Below are 17378 nucleotides of genomic sequence, written 5' to 3' on the forward strand. Positions count from 1 at the left end.
CTTATTATGCTATGACAGGGACCACAAGCCATAGCGTTTGCAATTTGTCTCCATCTGCTGATGGGTATGGCAGTTCTTCGCTACTCTCCAGAATTCCCTGGGGATTCATTATAATATAAAAACCGGTGGTGACACGCTATTTATTAGCCATTATAGCTATCTTTGGATTATCAGAAAGATACATTATTTTTAAAAAGGACCTGGTCACCTGTTGTCAATTTCTGTTTGCTTGAAATCACCACATTGGTGATTTAATCCAACCAAGTTCGTCGTCCAAGTCCAATAAAACGATGCATTTATGATTGTCTTATATCCCATCGACCAGAGCCTTTTCTAAAACCTAGTTGGAGGACTTCAGAGACGGATCTTAAAGCTTCTTTTCATAGTAAAAATAATTTAACTACTTTATTATCAATTGTAAACTTTACATTTTAAAAGCAAAACAAAATAGGATAAACTTCATTTTAACTAAGTAATTTTAGTAACCACCTTGTGTGATAGGTTGCAGACATAGAAAATACTCGCCATTCTATAGCCCTAGAAACGTCATTCCATATGCGTCTTAAGCCAGTTAATTCATTTCAATATAATTCGATTCAATTCAACTCAGTTCAATTCAATTCAATTTTATTGTCATTCACAATGTGCAAGCACATGTGTAAACGAAAAGAGGGAAAATGAACATGAAACAGCGTCTTTTAGCTTTTCATTATAGTTTAAATTACAGTAGCAATTACTACATCCGCAGCACATTTATGCTAGGTCCTATTTCAATTTTAAAAGGCACAAAGATGAAAGCAGATGACAAAACGATGCGCGCGTCTGTCCAGTGCTTAAGTTAAACATCTGAACTTGTAAAATACTTTGGATGTCTGAAAATATTTATCACTCTTGCAAAGGTGCGATTATGTTAGTCTTTCTACTCTTCGAGCGAAACTTGTGTAAATTTGATACGAATCTAACCACGAATAAGGTCATAAGGTTCAAATATACCCAATCATGTTGTGGGGGGGGGGGGAGTTACTATCGTCTCTAAGGATACGCCCATTTCAAAGCCACGCCTCCCGTTGAAAAACCTACTGAGGTTGTTTTCCGATGTTAGCCAATTAGCAGCTTAGCATGTAATTGGAGGTCTGGCGCTTTGGATGGATGGTTAGTACACTGTTATTTTGGCATTTAGATTTCAGACTTTACGCTGTTTAACGTTTTAGAACAATTTTATTTGTCCAGATTTTTTGGGGAGTAATACTGGAGTGATTAAACGTGGACTGACTAGGAGACTTTGTTGTCTCAGGTCACACTTGTGAGGTGAGTTTTCTATTTACTAGCTAGCTATGCCATTCTAGATTTTGCTTGAAAGCAGAGCATTATGTAAACTAGAAACAACGGGGTGATCTTTGCCTTTTATTCATTTAGCGAAGACTAATTTACTCTTGGAAAAACAGTAGGTAATACACAGAACCTAAAGATAAATGCAAACTAGAGACCTATTGCTAGCTAGTTATCTAGCTAGCTATCAAGCTAACGCGTTTTAAATTGAGCTTGCCTGAACATATGCCCAATCATATAACCTAGCTGGCTAGCTAATGATTGGCTAACTGTAATTACAACAAGTAATTCCTGAATTACTTTATACAATTGTACAACACGAACACAGCAGTCTGACTGTCTAGCTGGCATTGTTTTGTTGATTCGGTCGTAGACCGGTAAAAGTCATTCATCGGGACTTCCTGATTTTAAAAAACACAGTTAGCTAGCTAGCTGAATAGCAAGCCAGCTAACGTTAGCCAACTAAGGCAGCGTTTCTTGCCCATTTAATTAAGTATATATGTATATACATGTATTACTTGATGCAGTGCGAGGCATTCTTTACCATTCCGTAAAACGCTTGGCAAAAATAACAAGTCACGCTTCACGTGTAGCCAGCGTAAACGATGGTAGCTCAGATAAGATATGGTAGCTAATAGTCGCCTTGTAGTTAGCTCGTGCTAGGTAGCTCGTGTTAGGTAGCTCGTGTGTGCGATTGGTATACGGTGGCCAGCTCGCGGTCACAGCCAGGCCTGGCGCGGGGGGGAGGGGAAAGAAGCGGAGTCAGTGTAAAGATATGAAGCTCAAAGTTTGGCCAAACTTGGTGTATTTTAAATGAATTCTGTGCAGTTTAAAGCGAAGTACTGACAGCTTCCGTTGTTTAAGACAGCTGTAGGTACTTAAAATCGAAGCTGTAGTGGGTAGCTAGTTACCAAGACTGCTAACTTCGCTAGCAATCCTTGTTTTGACATTGGCTATTGCGTTAATGGCAGATACAGTCTAGAGAGCGAGTTAACGGCGCAAAACCGTCTCCAAAGAGATCGGCGTAGCTGTATTCCCTCTCGTGAAAAGCAGACACTTTTTGCAACAAACAGATTGTGCTTGTTGAATATTCGTGTGTTTATAAGGTGATTTCCCTAAATGTCCAAATGTCGACAGCTGTCATAATATCTGAACGCATTATACCGTAACAAAAATAAGTATACAAAGTCGCACTAATCTGTCGTACTAATTTGAAAGGTGCTGCCATTGATTCATTGTCGCTACGTGGATTTTTTTTTTATTCTGTGGTTGTTTTTCGGTTTTTTTTTGGTTGGTTTTTTTTTCATTTTCAGTCTGCCTTTGCCAGACGCTTTACACAGAGCGACTTAAATATATTTTTCAGTATGACGGTGCGTGTGCTTTCTGGCTATCGAACCCTTGAGCTTGGTGTTGTTAGCACTTTGCTCTACCTGCTCTACCAGGTGAGCTGTAGCATAAAGTTGTACACAGTGCGCTGCAGTCTTTTTAGTATTTGTTTAAGAACTGATCTGCAAAATATAGATGTTCAGCAACCATGTGACAGGCTTTTATGTTTCTGCATTGAACAGACAAAACTAAACACCATGAATCCGCACAGCTGTTCAGTGTTTTCAGTACTCTGAGTAAAACATTGCTCTTTTTTAATGCCATATTTATGTAGTAATAGATATGGCTTGTTTTTTGATAATGTAACTTACAATTTTCTTGGTAAAAATATGTACCTTGCATTTTACAAGAGTCTCCCTGCACTGTTTGTTCAGTTATTTCTCAGCTGCCTCAGATCCACTGCTTCTTTGCGCTGGGTCCTGTTAAGCCGTGGAGCATGAGTACATAATGAAGCGACGTTTGGAGGATCAGGATACAGCGTTTGGGTCTCAGCGGAGGCTTCCAGGGGGTGCAGAGGGCTTTCAGCACCGCGTCCTTTCCTCTGCATCGTCCGTGTATGAGGCTGCCTCAGACAACATGCAGCCCTCTACCACTGTGCAGTACTCCCCAGTCCCACAGACCTATCAGGTATGTGGCAGTCATAAAAAAGGTTTTAAGTAGCCTTTTCTCTACTTGCTAGCAATTTCATAGGAACAAAATCTAGAATATGTAATTCCTTCCATAATTTATTCCCCCTTTCTAAATAACTGGTGAATATAGTAGTGCAAGAATAAAATAAAAAAACAACTGAAAAGAATACAGCTTGGCATAATGTCACATCTGAGACACAAACAGATGCTTCAACCAGTTATATTATTAAAACTGCAGTTAATGCACTGCACAGCTGCAGCTTATCCATGTGCAAGATCAGTCACAAAAGACTGCAAGATTAGCTTTTCCATAGACATTTTTTGTTCGGCAAAAAAATCTTTATGCTAAGAGTACCTTGGATTTGCTTTCTTTTGTCCATTGCCCTTGCAGGTACCCTTGACACAGAACTCTGGAGGACACGGGCACACAAGCAGCCCCACCGTACATGGTGGCTCACACCACCACAGCCCTGCGGTCCAGCCCACGGGAGCTCCTGTAGGACAGGGCCATTCTCAGGCTCCCCCTGCTGCCTCTGCCCCACCTTCAGGCCAGCAACAATTTCAGAGACTTAAAGTATGACCCCTTTTCCCAGATGTTATCAGTGTAATTTAGGAACAGCACAGTAAACGCAAAAGTTAAACAAACAAATGAATAAATAAGTAACCTTATGTTGTGTCTGACAACGTAAATGGCAGTCATTTGCTGGTTATTTGTGATTTCTGTTTAGTATTACAACCCTGTGTTTGTGGGCTGACAGGTTGAAGATGCCCTTTCCTACCTTGATCAAGTGAAGCTCCAGTTTGGAAATCAGCCACAAGTGTACAATGATTTTCTGGATATAATGAAAGAATTCAAATCTCAAAGGTCAGTATGATGTCTGTGCTGTCATTAAATGTTTTCAAGATTATTTTGTTTAAAAGAAAATGCTATATTTATTTTTATTGCACACCTTTCATAGAATAAGCTATTTATGCTGTACTACTGTGTTAGGAAAGTGGTAAATAGGTAATTACTGTGCAATTACTTGATAAACTTGCACATAGTACACTGTTAATGAGAGGTCATGCAATTTTGTTTCTGAAAACTGTTGACTTTCTTTTTCCCCTGAGTTAATATGACCTATGTGTTTCCAGCATCGATACTCCAGGCGTGATTAACAGAGTCTCGCAGCTGTTTAAAGGCCACCCAGATCTCATCATGGGATTCAACACCTTCCTGCCTCCCGGCTACAAGATAGAAGTGCAGACCAACGACCTGGTCAACGTCACGACCCCAGGCCAGATCCACCACATCACCCCACATGGCATCTCAGTCCAGAACATCCCCTACACACAGCAGGCTCAGGCACAACCCCAGACCCAGACCCCAGCTCCCACCAGCACCGCTGCACTCACCATGCCTAGTCAGCCAACTCCTGCCAAGATCAGTAAGGTAAGCAGTACTTGTACTACATACACTTCATTCAAATGTAGTATTTTTACTTTGGGACAGTGACATTTTTTGCGCTGTTTTCCTGTTGTGGCACATTGATTTTGAAATGGAATCTTTCTAGGGCCTATTGACTCATGTACTAAGTAAAGCGTGCAGGACTTTCAGCCCTTTCTATACATAGTCCCCATTTTACAGAACGATGGTGATGCACAAGCCTGTAGTGAGTGCAGTCATTTTTAGTTCCCTTTTGTTCTTCAGTACTTTGGCCTTTCTTCTTGTCTTCAATACCAAAGACACTTTTCAGTAGGATTCAGGTCAAATGATTTATTTGGTCAGTCAAGAACATTCTACTTCTTGACCTTAACAACCACCAAAGTTGTTTTAACAGTATGCTGGTGCTCATTGTCCTGCTGCAAGGTTGAAATTCGTCCCAATGAGTTATGAGGCATTTGGTTGGATTTGCTGTTGTACACTTCAGACTTTGTAATGCTTTTGCTGTCATGATGTCACGTTCATTATCAGTCAAAGACAAATGAGCCAGCAACACCAGTAGCCATACATGTTCAGGCAATGACATTCGCTCCACCATGTCTTACAGGTGATGTGATGCTATGTACCATTTGTACTTTCTTTTCCTCCATTATTTCCTCTTTCCAACACTTTCTGTGTATTTGTTTAAGAAACTGTAACCTGTAACCCTCTGATTTTGAGGGTTATCAGTGGTTGGTATCTTCCATGTTCATCTTGACCACTTGACATTGCTAAGATCACAAGTTCTTTTGTCTTACCTTCTTAAAAGCTGCCTTTGAAGCACCATATGTGTTGGCCATGACTGTGACTACTTAGACTACATTAGTACCAACTACATAGACTTGGCTCTGGTGTCCCTTGTACATGACAAAGCAACAAAGTAATAACACATAGTCAGCCAAGATCCAACTGAGTAGACAGTTGTCCAATTATTTTTGGAGCCCTAAAATGAGAGCACTATGTATAAAAATTGTTGTAATTTCCACACAGTTCACTTCTTGTATCTAGAGTTGTGCGTGTGCATCTGTTGAAGACTGCATTTGTTTAATTACGTGTGCTGGAGCATACAGGCAGAAATTATGGTCACTTATGGATGGAATTGATGGCAACCGAGACAGTTGTCACATACCTAGTGCTGTTTTAATACTAATATAGAATCTTTGCATTTGCCACAGCCAATGCAGTCTCCTGCACTGACCCCAACCAGCCAGCCCAATCCATCCATACCCTCGTATGCTTCACCCCGCTCCCCATCGGTGCAGTCTCACACTCCGCTGAGCAGCACACCTGCCAGTGCCCCCCCGCTGCAGAACAACCAGCCCGTGGAGTTCAACCATGCCATCAACTACGTGAACAAGATCAAGAACCGCTTTCAGGGGCAGCCAGACATCTACAAAGCCTTCCTGGAGATTCTGCACACGTACCAGGTAAGATACGATGCAGATGAAACGGACAAGAAGCAGCTTTGAAGAAAAAAGACATTATTTATGGGAGAGTGTCCTTTATAGCTTGATGTTTTAAAAAAAATCTTTGCTTATTTAACATGTTGTAGACTCTTCGAACAGATAAATCGGCCTTTGAACAAAGTAGTATACTTGGCCTACCAGCTAGTTTCTGGGAAGGATCTAAGAGAGGGCTTGTTTGTGTAGAAGGAGCAGCGGAATGCTAAGGAAGCAGGGGGGAACTACACTCCAGCTCTCACTGAGCAGGAAGTGTACGCTCAGGTGGCTAGACTTTTCAAGAACCAGGAGGACCTTCTATCTGAGTTTGGGCAGTTTCTGCCAGATGCCAACAGTTCTGTGGTAAGCAGTCTGATGATAAACTTAAGTTGCACTTAAATTGGTTAGAAAAACCAAACATCTTCTAATTAAAATTCTAACTGTGGTCTGGTTTGCATTGTAATACCTTTCTTTGCATTGTAATGCTTTTCTATTCTGTACAGTTACTGAGCAAAACAGCCGCCGATAAGGCAGAGTCTGTGCGTATAGACCCTGGAAGTGTGCTGAAGAGGCCTCAGCTCAACAACAAGCAACGGTTTAACCAGAATGGCTGTCAGATCCGCAGACATACTGGGCCTGGTGCTACTCCACCTGTAAAGGTAAATACTGCAATATGCTTTCCCTTTCCCCCTGCTGTTTGAGCTTTTGCAGAGTAGTGGGCCGGGTTATTTTGGTGGATGCATAAATGTGTGTGGGTGAGTGTGTATTATTTTTATTTATATATATATATTGTGTGTGTGGGTGTGTGTGTGTGGGTGTCATGTTAGGAGTCCACTTAGTTGCTTTGTTTACCAGCTTGAAAACCTGCTGTTTTATTCTTATTACCAGAAGAAACCAAAGTTTATGGGGAAAGAGCATCCAATGGCAGAAGGCAGCAAATATGGAATTGGCACTGAATCGTTGTTTTTTGAAAAGGTAAGTACATACATGGTTGCTTTGTCACTCTGCAGTTTTCTGTTCTTTTGATTGATTTATTGGTGCAGTACCAGTAAAAGGTTGGACACATTCAAATTCATTTTAAATGCCCCCTCAGCAAATAGTTTTCATGCAGAATCTGTCAACCTGCATGTTTTCAGCATGTGAGAGAATTTCTTCAAGACTGATGGAGCAGAGGTGGCTGCCTCATTAAACTAGTTAAGAGAACACCAAACGTGCAAAACAGTCATCAAAGTAAAGGTGGCTACTTTGAAAGAAGACAGTCAGTATTTGTTTAACACTGCACAATCGCATGTGTTATTTCAATTTTATAACCTTCACCCATTTTCTAAAATGTAGAAAACAATAAAAATCACCGAAGAGTAGGTGTGTCCAAACTTGTGACTGGTAGTGTATTTTATTTGTATATGAAAATGGGACCAAATTGAGATGCAGAGGAGCTTAAAGGAGTACTAAATTACAGAAATTTGATTCACGTGAATGGTTATCGCATTTATGGTAATTTATCTCAGGTGAGGAAAGCACTGCGGAGTGCAGAAGCCTATGACAATTTCCTGCGTTGTTTGATGATCTTCAATCAAGAGGTGATCTCCCGAGCAGAGCTGGTGCAACTGGTGCTACCTTTCTTAGGGTGAGTCAGAAGTTGCTAAACATTAGATAAAAGGGCATGTGTTAAAATCCTTACTAGAATGGCTCCTTACATTGAGAAGACACAATCAAAAATTGAAACCATAAACCAAGTGTTAATTCCTCCCCACTAAAACCAAAAAACCAAGTAGATTTTATTTTGTACTGAGCATTTTAACTTTTTAATCCTTAAATTCGTCAATATAATTTATAAATGTAACTTTTTAATTCATAAAAATAAACAAACTAAACCAAACCTTAACATTTTGTAAATAACTCTAACTCGGTGTTGAAGTACATCATGCTGGTGGGGGTTTTTTTGGTTTTTTTTTTCTCTCTTTTTCAAAGTGACGAGCACAATGTGTGCTGCCGTTTCTTGGCAGAATTACAAGTATAAATGCATCTGGAATTTTTTGTCACATCTAGTAAGACTATTGTTTATAATACGGCTATGACAGTGCTGTAAAATGTTCATAAATGGCATGACAACGGTGTGCTTAAGATATGTAAATCAGGATGCAGGGAAACGGATCAGGTCGTGACGCAGTCTGTAATTTTGCTTGTGCTCTATTGAATGTGCCTGCAAAAATAAAAACAAGAGAGAACAGGAAGCAATAGGAATGTTTCTCTCATTACCATTGAAGTCATTTGCAAAGTATTATATTTTAATATGTTACTTAAAAATATAGTATTAATATTAAAATCTTAAAAGTTGGCATGGCTTCATCTGTTTGGTCAACAAATAAATTTTTATAAACTTTTGATGGCAGAAATACCAGCCCATCTGTTAAAGGAGCAAGGAGTCATTTTTCCAATGTTTCCAATCCTTCTTTGCTTTTTGGCACAGCCGTTATACTGACATCTAGTGGCCTGGATGATTTTAAACATGGCTGCCTCCAGTCATGGGGGGGGGGGGACGACTAGTATAGGGAGCATAAATTGTGTGTGGGGCGTGGTGGTTTGTTTGTTGTATTTTGAGGTCTACAGTGCAGTTTAATTCTTCATCTCATGTCAAATGCATTTTATTGTAAAAAAAATTTTAAATAATAATCACTTTCATAAATATTGTTTGCTCCTTTTTGGTGGTAAAAATATTTATTGCTAATTTAATAAGGGTAATCATAGAACCAGATCAATGCTAAGCAAAACCTTTATTTTTGAGAAACATGACCCTGTTTATTTCTACTGTGGTTCTGACATTTGATTGCCAAAAAATTATTTGTTGCAGGAAATTCCCAGAGCTGTTTACCTGGTTCAAGAACTTCCTGGGCTACAAAGAGTGTACCCACATTGAGAGCTATCCCAAAGAGCGGGCCACAGAGGGCATTGCCATGGAGATTGACTATTCGTCCTGCAAGAGACTAGGTTTCAGTTACAGAGCTCTGCCCAAGACCTTCCAGCAGCCCAAGTGCACAGGAAGAACTCCACTCTGTAAGGAGGTGAGGACAGTGATTTATGTGAATTATGGCTTCCTTCCATTCAGACATCTTGTTAAAGAGTCTGTTTTAATATATACTTCCTTATTTGATTAGCCTTGATTTACTTAAATTCGAATGTTGTTCTTTATTGATGTACTTTTTGCAACAATGTTGTTAAATTAATCATCGGAACAAAGAAAGAATCAGGTCATATAATTAATACAAAATGTTTAAATCATCTTAAATGCTGATTTTAATGAATTGATTTAAAAACATTTTCAGGTGCTGAACGACACATGGGTTTCATTCCCATCCTGGTCTGAGGACTCAACTTTTGTCAGCTCCAAAAAGACCCAGTATGAAGAGCACATATACAGATGTGAAGACGAGCGCTTCGAGGTAAGAGAAGGCCCATAATGTCTACCTATTTGCATTGAATGTATTTGATGCCAGGCACTGGTCAGGTTGTACTATACAATATGCGCATGTATATTTTTGGGTAGCTTGATGTAGTCTTGGAGACGAACCTGGCCACCATCCGTGTGCTGGAGACCGTTCAGAAGAAACTGTCACGGATGTCTGCGGAGGAGCAGGCCAGATTTAGGTTGGACAACACTATCGGAGGCTCTTCTGAGGTCATTCACCGCAAAGCTATCCAAAGGATATATGGGGACAAGGCTGCTGACATCATTGATGGTTTAAAAAGGAATCCTTCAGTCTCTGTACCCATTGTCTTAAGAAGGTAAGCCTAAAATAATCAGTCAAAATGAATACATTTGGTTTTACTGTTTTTAGTACCATTTTTTTTGGGCAAGTTTTTCTTCTATTTGATGCTTGGTGAGGTGCATACTGACACTGTGTTTTCAGAATGAAAATGAAAGAGGAAGAGTGGCGTGAGGCTCAGAGGGGATTCAACAAGATCTGGAGGGAGCAGAATGAGAAGTATTACCTCAAGTCATTAGACCACCAGGGCATTAACTTCAAGCAGAATGACACGAAAGTATTGCGCTCGAAGACACTGCTCAACGAAATTGAGGCTCAGTACGATGAGGTGAGAGTACGGAGCTGAATTTCTGTTTCTCTTTTGTCTGTATGTTTGTACATTGTATGTTTGTGTACATGCTCATTCTTTGTCCAGCCACCTTTGGTGTTACTGTGATGGTTAACTGCTGTGTGATCCATGTAGCGACAGGAGCAGGCATCAGAGGACAGTGCCGCCCCTCCATCCGGCCCTCACATGACCTTGCCGTACGAGGACAGCCAGATCCTGGAGGACGCAGCCTCTCTCATCATCCACCATGTCAAGAGGCAATCCAGCATCCACAAGGATGACAAGTACAAGATAAAGCAAGTCATCTACCACTTCATCCCCGACATGCTGTTCGCCAGGCGAGGCGAGCTCTCCGACGTCGAGGAGGAAGAGGAGGAGGATGAGGAGGCAGCAGAGGCGGATGTGGACAGTGCCAAGAGGCCTAACGGAACGGCATCGGCCAAGTCCAAGCTGCTGTTCGGCCCCGGGCCAGTGGTGCCAGTGCAGCAGACGCAGCAGCAGAATGCAAGCACCGTCGACGAGGCTTACAACTTGTTCTATGTCAACAACAACTGGTATGTCTTCCTGCGGCTGCACCACATGCTCTGCTCACGACTGCTGCGCATCTACGAGCAGGCCGAGCGGCAGATCGAGGAGGAGGTGCGTGAGAGGGAGTGGGAGCGCAATGTGCTCGGTCTCAAGAGAGAGAAGAACGACAGCCCCGCCGTCCAGCTCCGGCTCAGGGAACCCAGTAAGTGCGGCCTCTGACGAACATCACAGTATGATGAATACTGATAAATTTAAATACCCTTGTGTCTCAAACCCATGAGCTTGTTGTTGCAAGCACTTTGCTCTACCTGCTCCAGCAGGCGAGCTATAGGTGTTTTGGACAAAGGTTGTTCATCAGCTGTGCAAGCAATTTAAATATATATTTTAAGTTTACACTATCGTGGGGGATGTAAGTACCGGATCGGTAATGACCCGAGACGTGTACACGCATATGGTGAAATGAGCATGTGTTGGAGGGTTGAGTCATTCTCAGCTGTGAACGAGGTTTCCTAGGGGGGGAGGGGGGGTTTCCTGGCTGGAAAACCACTTCTGTTGCATCATGTCCTTCGTTACTCTTTTACAGTGGACATTGAAGTTGAGGACTACTACTCGGCCTTTCTGGAGATGGTACGCAATCTTCTGGATGGGAACATGGAGACGTGTCAGTACGAGGACCAGCTGAGGGAGATGTTCACCATCCATGCCTACATCGCATTCACCATGGACAAGCTTATCCAGAGCATCGTCCGGCAGGTGGGGGACACTCGCATAACCACATATAAATGACAATTGTCTGGGTTCTAGACAGCCCCTCAACAGTCTTCCTACACATCTTCCTTAGTGTTCAGCATGGGCTCAGCTCCTTGTCCTTTAACGCCCTCGATATTTCTGTCCAAGGCGTTGGGCTGGAGCCTGACTTGGAGCTGAATACTTCCTCTCCTCTTCCCCTTACACCCCACCCCCCACCCCCCTCCACAGCTCCAGCACATTGTGAGCGATGAGATCTGCATTCAGGTGACAGACCTGTTTCTCAGCGAATGCAGCACTAAAGCGTCCGGTGGGAGTGTGGCCACTCAGGCGAACAGGGCAAGTGCTGAGGTGGTCTACCAGCGCAAAGCTGAGCAGCTGATGGCAGATGAGAACTGCTTCAAGGTACGGCGTGCTCTAGATGATGGCAGTTTTTTTGAGCCTGTCAGCAGCAGGGGCTACAGGGAGAACTTCTGCTGCACTCTGTAACTGAAAATGATGCAGAAGGTTTGATTTAACACGTACGGTAGAAGATGGAGTTTGAGGATATCGTTTCTGTGTAGGCGATTTCAGTTTGCCCCATGCTACCTGTCCTTCAATTAAACTAATTGTTAGTCAGCTGAAAACACTGTGCAGGCTGTATCTCTGTGTCATTGTTTGTGTGTGTGTGGTTTCTCTGCAGTTACTGTTTCAAAAGAGTAAAGGGAGTGTACAGGTAGCTGTGGAGCTCCTGGATACAGAGGAGGAAAACTCGGACGAGCCCGTGGAGGCCGAGGTTCAGAACACCGTATTAACCCTGTGTTCAAAACACTGCATCACTCTCCCCACTACACTCTCAGCACCGACATCACTGCACTGCTTCTTTTACTTTGTTGATCTCATTTGTTATAAACATTCATTTGAAATTCCCCACAATCCAAACCTATCTTTGGATGTCTTTATAAGGCAATGAGCTATTACTGCTGACATTCTAAGAGGTGTGTCTGTTTGATTCGCACAGCGTTGGTCCGATTATGTGGAGCGGTACCTGAACACGGACTCTGCATCCCCGGAACTGCGGGAGCACCTCTCCCAGAAGCCCGTGTTTCTGCCCAGGTGAGGCTCGGCCCCGACCTGTCTCCTGAGCCCAGAGCCGTGAGCGGCTTTCCTAACCGAAGCCCCTCCTGCGAACCCCTGCCTTCAGCCTGATAGATAGACTATTCAAAACTCCGGCCATCGTTTAGGGAGGCCCTCTGGGTCTGGTCAGAAGAACGTCAGGGCACAGTATGATGTTGCAGTATGTCAAGTGATGCATTTCACCCAAAGTGTAATCACTGTTATGGATGTGTAGAACACCATGCCACACACAGGTTTGCTGGCATGCATCAGTTTCGATGGTGTAATGGAACAGATGCAATGTAGGCACGTTCAGTGGTTATGTCTGCTGTGGTGGAATGTTTGGGGAACCATTTTGAAAACTGCCTCTGTTTATAATCACCTCACTGGTTTCCCACTCAAACACAAACCTTTTCTCTCATTGCCACTGCACTTTACTGAAATTTATTTAAGGGACAGGGGAGTTGTTAGGCTGTTTCTTTTTGCTCAGGGGATGCTATGGAACATTAATATTGGTGTGTACTTTATTTATGAACTGCATTGTAAGTAGAGGAGTGATTATTTATTTCAGATATTTTTGGTCAGAAACATTTGAAACCTTTTTTGGTTTTTAGATACAAACCATGGTGCATTTCATTATTCAATTCTGACTGCTTATTATAACTGTGATGTTGAAAATAACTGACATGCAGGAAGCAAATGCATATGATTTTAATCTTTGTACTTCATATGTAAGTATGGAAAAAATATTTTTTATACCACTACTCTTAATAAGGAATTGTTGGGTAAGCATGTTCCTTTGAAGTTCATCTTTGCATTGGGGAATGAAATGATAAATAGACTGAGATTAGATCAACAGGCTGATTCACTCAGTACCCTCAACAGATCCACAGGTCCTTTCAGTAGATTTTCCATAACCTTTTTTTAAATGGCATAAGGCTTACAGATTGAAAGCCTTCGATTATACTATTTATCAGATATAAAAACATTTTTTGTGCTGTTCTGTTCGTGCAATGACTTTCACATAAATGATTCTGTAGTGACCAGAATTGATCAATGTATGGAAGCTTTTCATGTTCTTATAAATGGTTGTATGGTCTTTATAATTTGAGTGTTGGTCTTTCCTCAGCAGACACTGTGTATTACACATTTCATAGATACAGTGCGCCTCCGGCTGTAGTTTGTGCTTCTGGGTGCAGTTGTCAGTTTACAGGGTGGTGCTGTGGGCAAAAGTGTAACTCTCCACTGTGTGTGACTGACTCCCATACAGCTGTATTTGAGATTTGGGGGGAGAGGGGCTTGTCAAAATAAAATGCTGGTCTGAACTGTATCCTCAAATCTGCGTGCATTTCTTTCCCAAAGCTCAAGCACTTGCACTTGCATGGGAAGATGTTTCTTGGCTTGTTCTCATCAATTATTTTTGTGGTTTGGTTTGGCATGCATGTTTCAGTGTGTGCAGTGCTGGATAGCTTTTACATTGATCGTACATGAACTGGCAACAGGTTTTTGATATGTGGTGTTTGACACTCACTATTGTTTCCGTTCTGTGCATCTCACCACAGATGTGTGATTGGGCGGTTCAGGCTGTTATCCCCAATTTCATATTTATGTTGCTTCACAGTTTGCCCTTTGAAAATTAATGCAACAGACAACCAAGTAGGTTTTTCTTTGTGCATGGCCATATGTTTGAACTGTTGATGTTTACAAAAAGTATCTACCCATATCCTGGCCTTTTAACTGTCATTTCTTATTTTTACTGAGAATTGGCTAGTGCATCTCAATTTCTGTAAAGTGGAGCCCTGAATACAAAATATGATTCATGGTTTCAGTCCCCGTTCTCATCTGTAACCTGTGTGGTAAGTACACTTCTAATTTTAGTCTTTATTGAAGCGGGGAAATTACCTCTATGTTTGTTTTTTTTTTTGCTTTATTTATTTATTTATTTGTTTGTTTATTTATTTATTTATTTTTGCCCTTTTCAAAATCTGGACTTGATGTGCTTAAAAGAGATTTGCCAAGGATATGAGCCTGTTAAAAGCAATCTATGACTCCAAGCGGAGGTGCACTGTACACAGTTGCCTTTGTACATGATCAGCCCTTTCTGATTGGGGTTTCTTCCTTTCTCCTCGCACTGAGGCGCCAAGCTTTGGTTCATGGGTTGTGGGTCAGAAGTAGTGGAATGCATAGCGCAGGTGAAGGTATTTCCTTACATGTTCCTGCACATTGACACGATGCTCCTCTCTGTTAGGAATCTCCGGCGCATCCGCAAGTGCCAGCAAGGGCCAGACTTACAGATGCGGGAGGCGAAGGAAGCTGCCAAGAAAGCCTCTGACCCCGCAGACGACCCCAAGATGGAATGCATGTTCAAGCTGAACTCGTACAAGATGGTGTATGTCATCAAATCAGAGGATTACATGTACCGCCGCACAGCGCTGTCAAGAGCCCACCAGGTATGAGAGGAGCACCAGATTTCATCTGGGTGCTTTGTCATCAAGCTCTGTGCAAGTCAATAAGTGCTAAATGCATATCACAAGAAGCTCTGTTTTTGTGGGTGCACAGTGGACTGTCACAATAACATTAATAGCACAACATCATGCTGGTATTTTGGTCACCTTGCAATATCGTTTTTGGCTGCTGTTGATGTGTCGTTGTCTCTAGTCCCACCAGCAAGTCAGCACACGCCTGCACCAGCGCTTCCAGGCATGGCTGGACACATGGAGGAAGGCTCATGTGACCAGTGACATGGCCGCCGACAATCAGAGGTGGCTGATGGGAGAAGGCCAAGAGGGGCTGCAGCCTTGCAAGACCAGCTGTGAGCCCACCGTCCTCCACTTCCAGACCATCAACAGATACAGGGTCCTGTACAGCACCACTCCCTAACATTGCACTCTCTGGGGGCGGTGACCTTTACGGAGGGGTGTGGTTTCTTTTTAACTTTTTAAGAAGGAAAAAAAAGACACATGACTGAAGCAGCACTGAAATTTAATGCTGGTTGCCATGGAGCACTTTGTAGACTCCTCACTCTTATCAAGATTGTTATTATTGTTGTTGTTGTTGTTATTGTTATTATTATTATTATTAGTGTCTTAAATTTTTAGATGGGAACTTTTTTATTGAGCATAATGGCAAGCTGGCATACCTTCTGGTCTTTTAGTCATGATGGAGTACACTGCAATAACTTTTTTTTGTCTGTTTTATAATTACACAAAGTCTTTTGTGTAAATGTCTACACAAGTAATCAAAATGTAAAGTTAATTTTTATGAGTGGCATCACAGGTCAGCGTGTAGTATACTTCCTTTCTAATTTTTCTCTTTCTTTTTTGTCTTTTGAAATTGAGTCATTGATTAGGGGAAAAAACCTATTTTGGTTCAATTTTACCCATATCTTCACATGCAAACACACACTTCACAGCCAAATTTTACTTCGCATAGATAAATAGGATGGAGAAAACACTGAAAACGATAACGTGTTGGATGCAAGTGTGGTGAGCTGTTTGTGTCGGATCAAGCAGCTAAGCCTTCCTTGATGTTGTGAATTTGTACAGGTGCTGCAGATCTGCGTGACAGCTCTGTGCTCTTAAATATTTATAGAACCCCTGAGCAAGGTAATGATGCATTAATGGAGATCTATGATACCAGCCTCAACATGAAAACAGCAAGAGCAGCAGCCGCAGAATCTCACTGTAAATAACTTGTATATTTTCCAGACTGTTTATATTCTGAAAACATTAAACTGTAGTTCACCTTTTTAGACTTTTCTTATCATAGCAGAGGTGACTAATGCTGGTCTGTATATTAAAACCGATTACGTTTTTTTAACCAAAGGGAGTTTTTCTTTTTTTTTACATGTTTGTGGCTGTGAGTTGTCTGGAACTTTGAAACTTTCGAAAATATTCTGTATGTACATTGCCATTCCATGACACATTTAAAAAATTTGAGATTTGTGACACTGCCCGTGCTACTATATTATGAGTAGAGCTTAGAAACACTTCACTGTTATTGGCCAGTTTTGCCTCCCTATTCCTAATATGAAATGTTGTGAAGTCGGAGCACTTTTTTTTTTTGGTGCGCTAAACATTGATAACTGCTGAATATGGTAAAGCCTATAAAAAAAAGACAATGACAGCATGTTTCTATGGTCTCATGTACAGTCCTTTTGTATTATTTACCATTGTTTTAAAGATTGAAATAAAACAAAGTTGTAGTAGATTAAACTGATGCCTTTATCATTGATTTACTTCCACAACAGTTTTTCCACATTATGACAGCAGTCCAATATTTGTTTCTCATTTTATAACAATTGGTCTTCACTGTGACACAAGATTACACACTGAAAGGTGCATATGGTGGGATTTACATGCTCAAAAGCATGAGAAGAGGTGTTCATCTGCTGGATTCCTTACCGTAGTCACTGAATGAGTAAAGCTCCACAAACTGCTTATCCTAACTAGGTCTCCTGATCCTGTTAAATTGGTTTAGGCACACTGAAAACAAGGCAAAATGCAGATAAACAAGCCCTACACTTCAAAGATGGGAATGAATTCCCATTAAATATCAAAAACACATCTCTGCAATCTGATTAATGTAATTGTGTACAAATGACAGCAGAGGGAGCATTTGGTTAGCTTTGTTGGCTACAGAGACTAATGTGCTGCAACCTTTTTTTGTAAT

The 17378-nt window shown here is 41.6% G+C and overlaps 1 protein-coding gene across 2 annotated transcripts; it reads left to right on the forward strand.

Annotated features, from left to right (window-relative positions):
• Positions 1–1096: 1096 nt before the first annotated feature.
• On the forward strand, positions 1097–16921 carry sin3ab (SIN3 transcription regulator family member Ab). 2 transcript variants are annotated; one of them, XM_027004762.3, is made up of 21 exons: positions 1097–1308; positions 3090–3342; positions 3736–3918; positions 4103–4209; positions 4479–4776; positions 5982–6233; positions 6456–6608; positions 6749–6904; positions 7134–7220; positions 7754–7872; positions 9097–9307; positions 9569–9685; positions 9790–10028; positions 10154–10337; positions 10473–11067; positions 11449–11618; positions 11844–12017; positions 12295–12387; positions 12613–12707; positions 14956–15157; positions 15366–16921. In XM_027004762.3, exons 2-21 carry the CDS (start codon positions 3163–3165, stop codon positions 15585–15587), a joined length of 3837 nt encoding a protein of 1278 aa, XP_026860563.1. In that variant the 5' UTR covers positions 1097–1308; positions 3090–3162; the 3' UTR covers positions 15588–16921. The 2 variants fall into 2 exon arrangements, with proteins under 2 accessions (XP_026860563.1, XP_081562437.1); XM_081706311.1 differs by lacking the exon at positions 1097–1308 and adding an exon at positions 2659–2771.
• The last annotated feature ends 457 nt before the right edge of the window (positions 16922–17378 follow it).

Source organism: Electrophorus electricus, chromosome 23 (assembly GCF_041902795.1).
Source record: "Electrophorus electricus isolate QZ-2024a chromosome 23, ASM4190279v1, whole genome shotgun sequence".
NCBI classification, from domain to species: domain Eukaryota; kingdom Metazoa; phylum Chordata; class Actinopteri; order Gymnotiformes; family Gymnotidae; genus Electrophorus; species Electrophorus electricus.

Bases quoted from the DNA above. Each gene is read 5' to 3' on its own strand.
- sin3ab (XM_027004762.3), top strand. From the start codon at position 3,163: ATGAAGCGACGTTTGGAGGATCAGGATACAGCGTTTGGGTCTCAGCGG. The intron at 7,221-7,753 runs GTAAGTACATAC...AATTTATCTCAG, and splicing joins AATCGTTGTTTTTTGAAAAG to GTGAGGAAAGCACTGCGGAG. The intron at 11,619-11,843 runs GTGGGGGACACT...CCCCCTCCACAG, and splicing joins TCCAGAGCATCGTCCGGCAG to CTCCAGCACATTGTGAGCGA.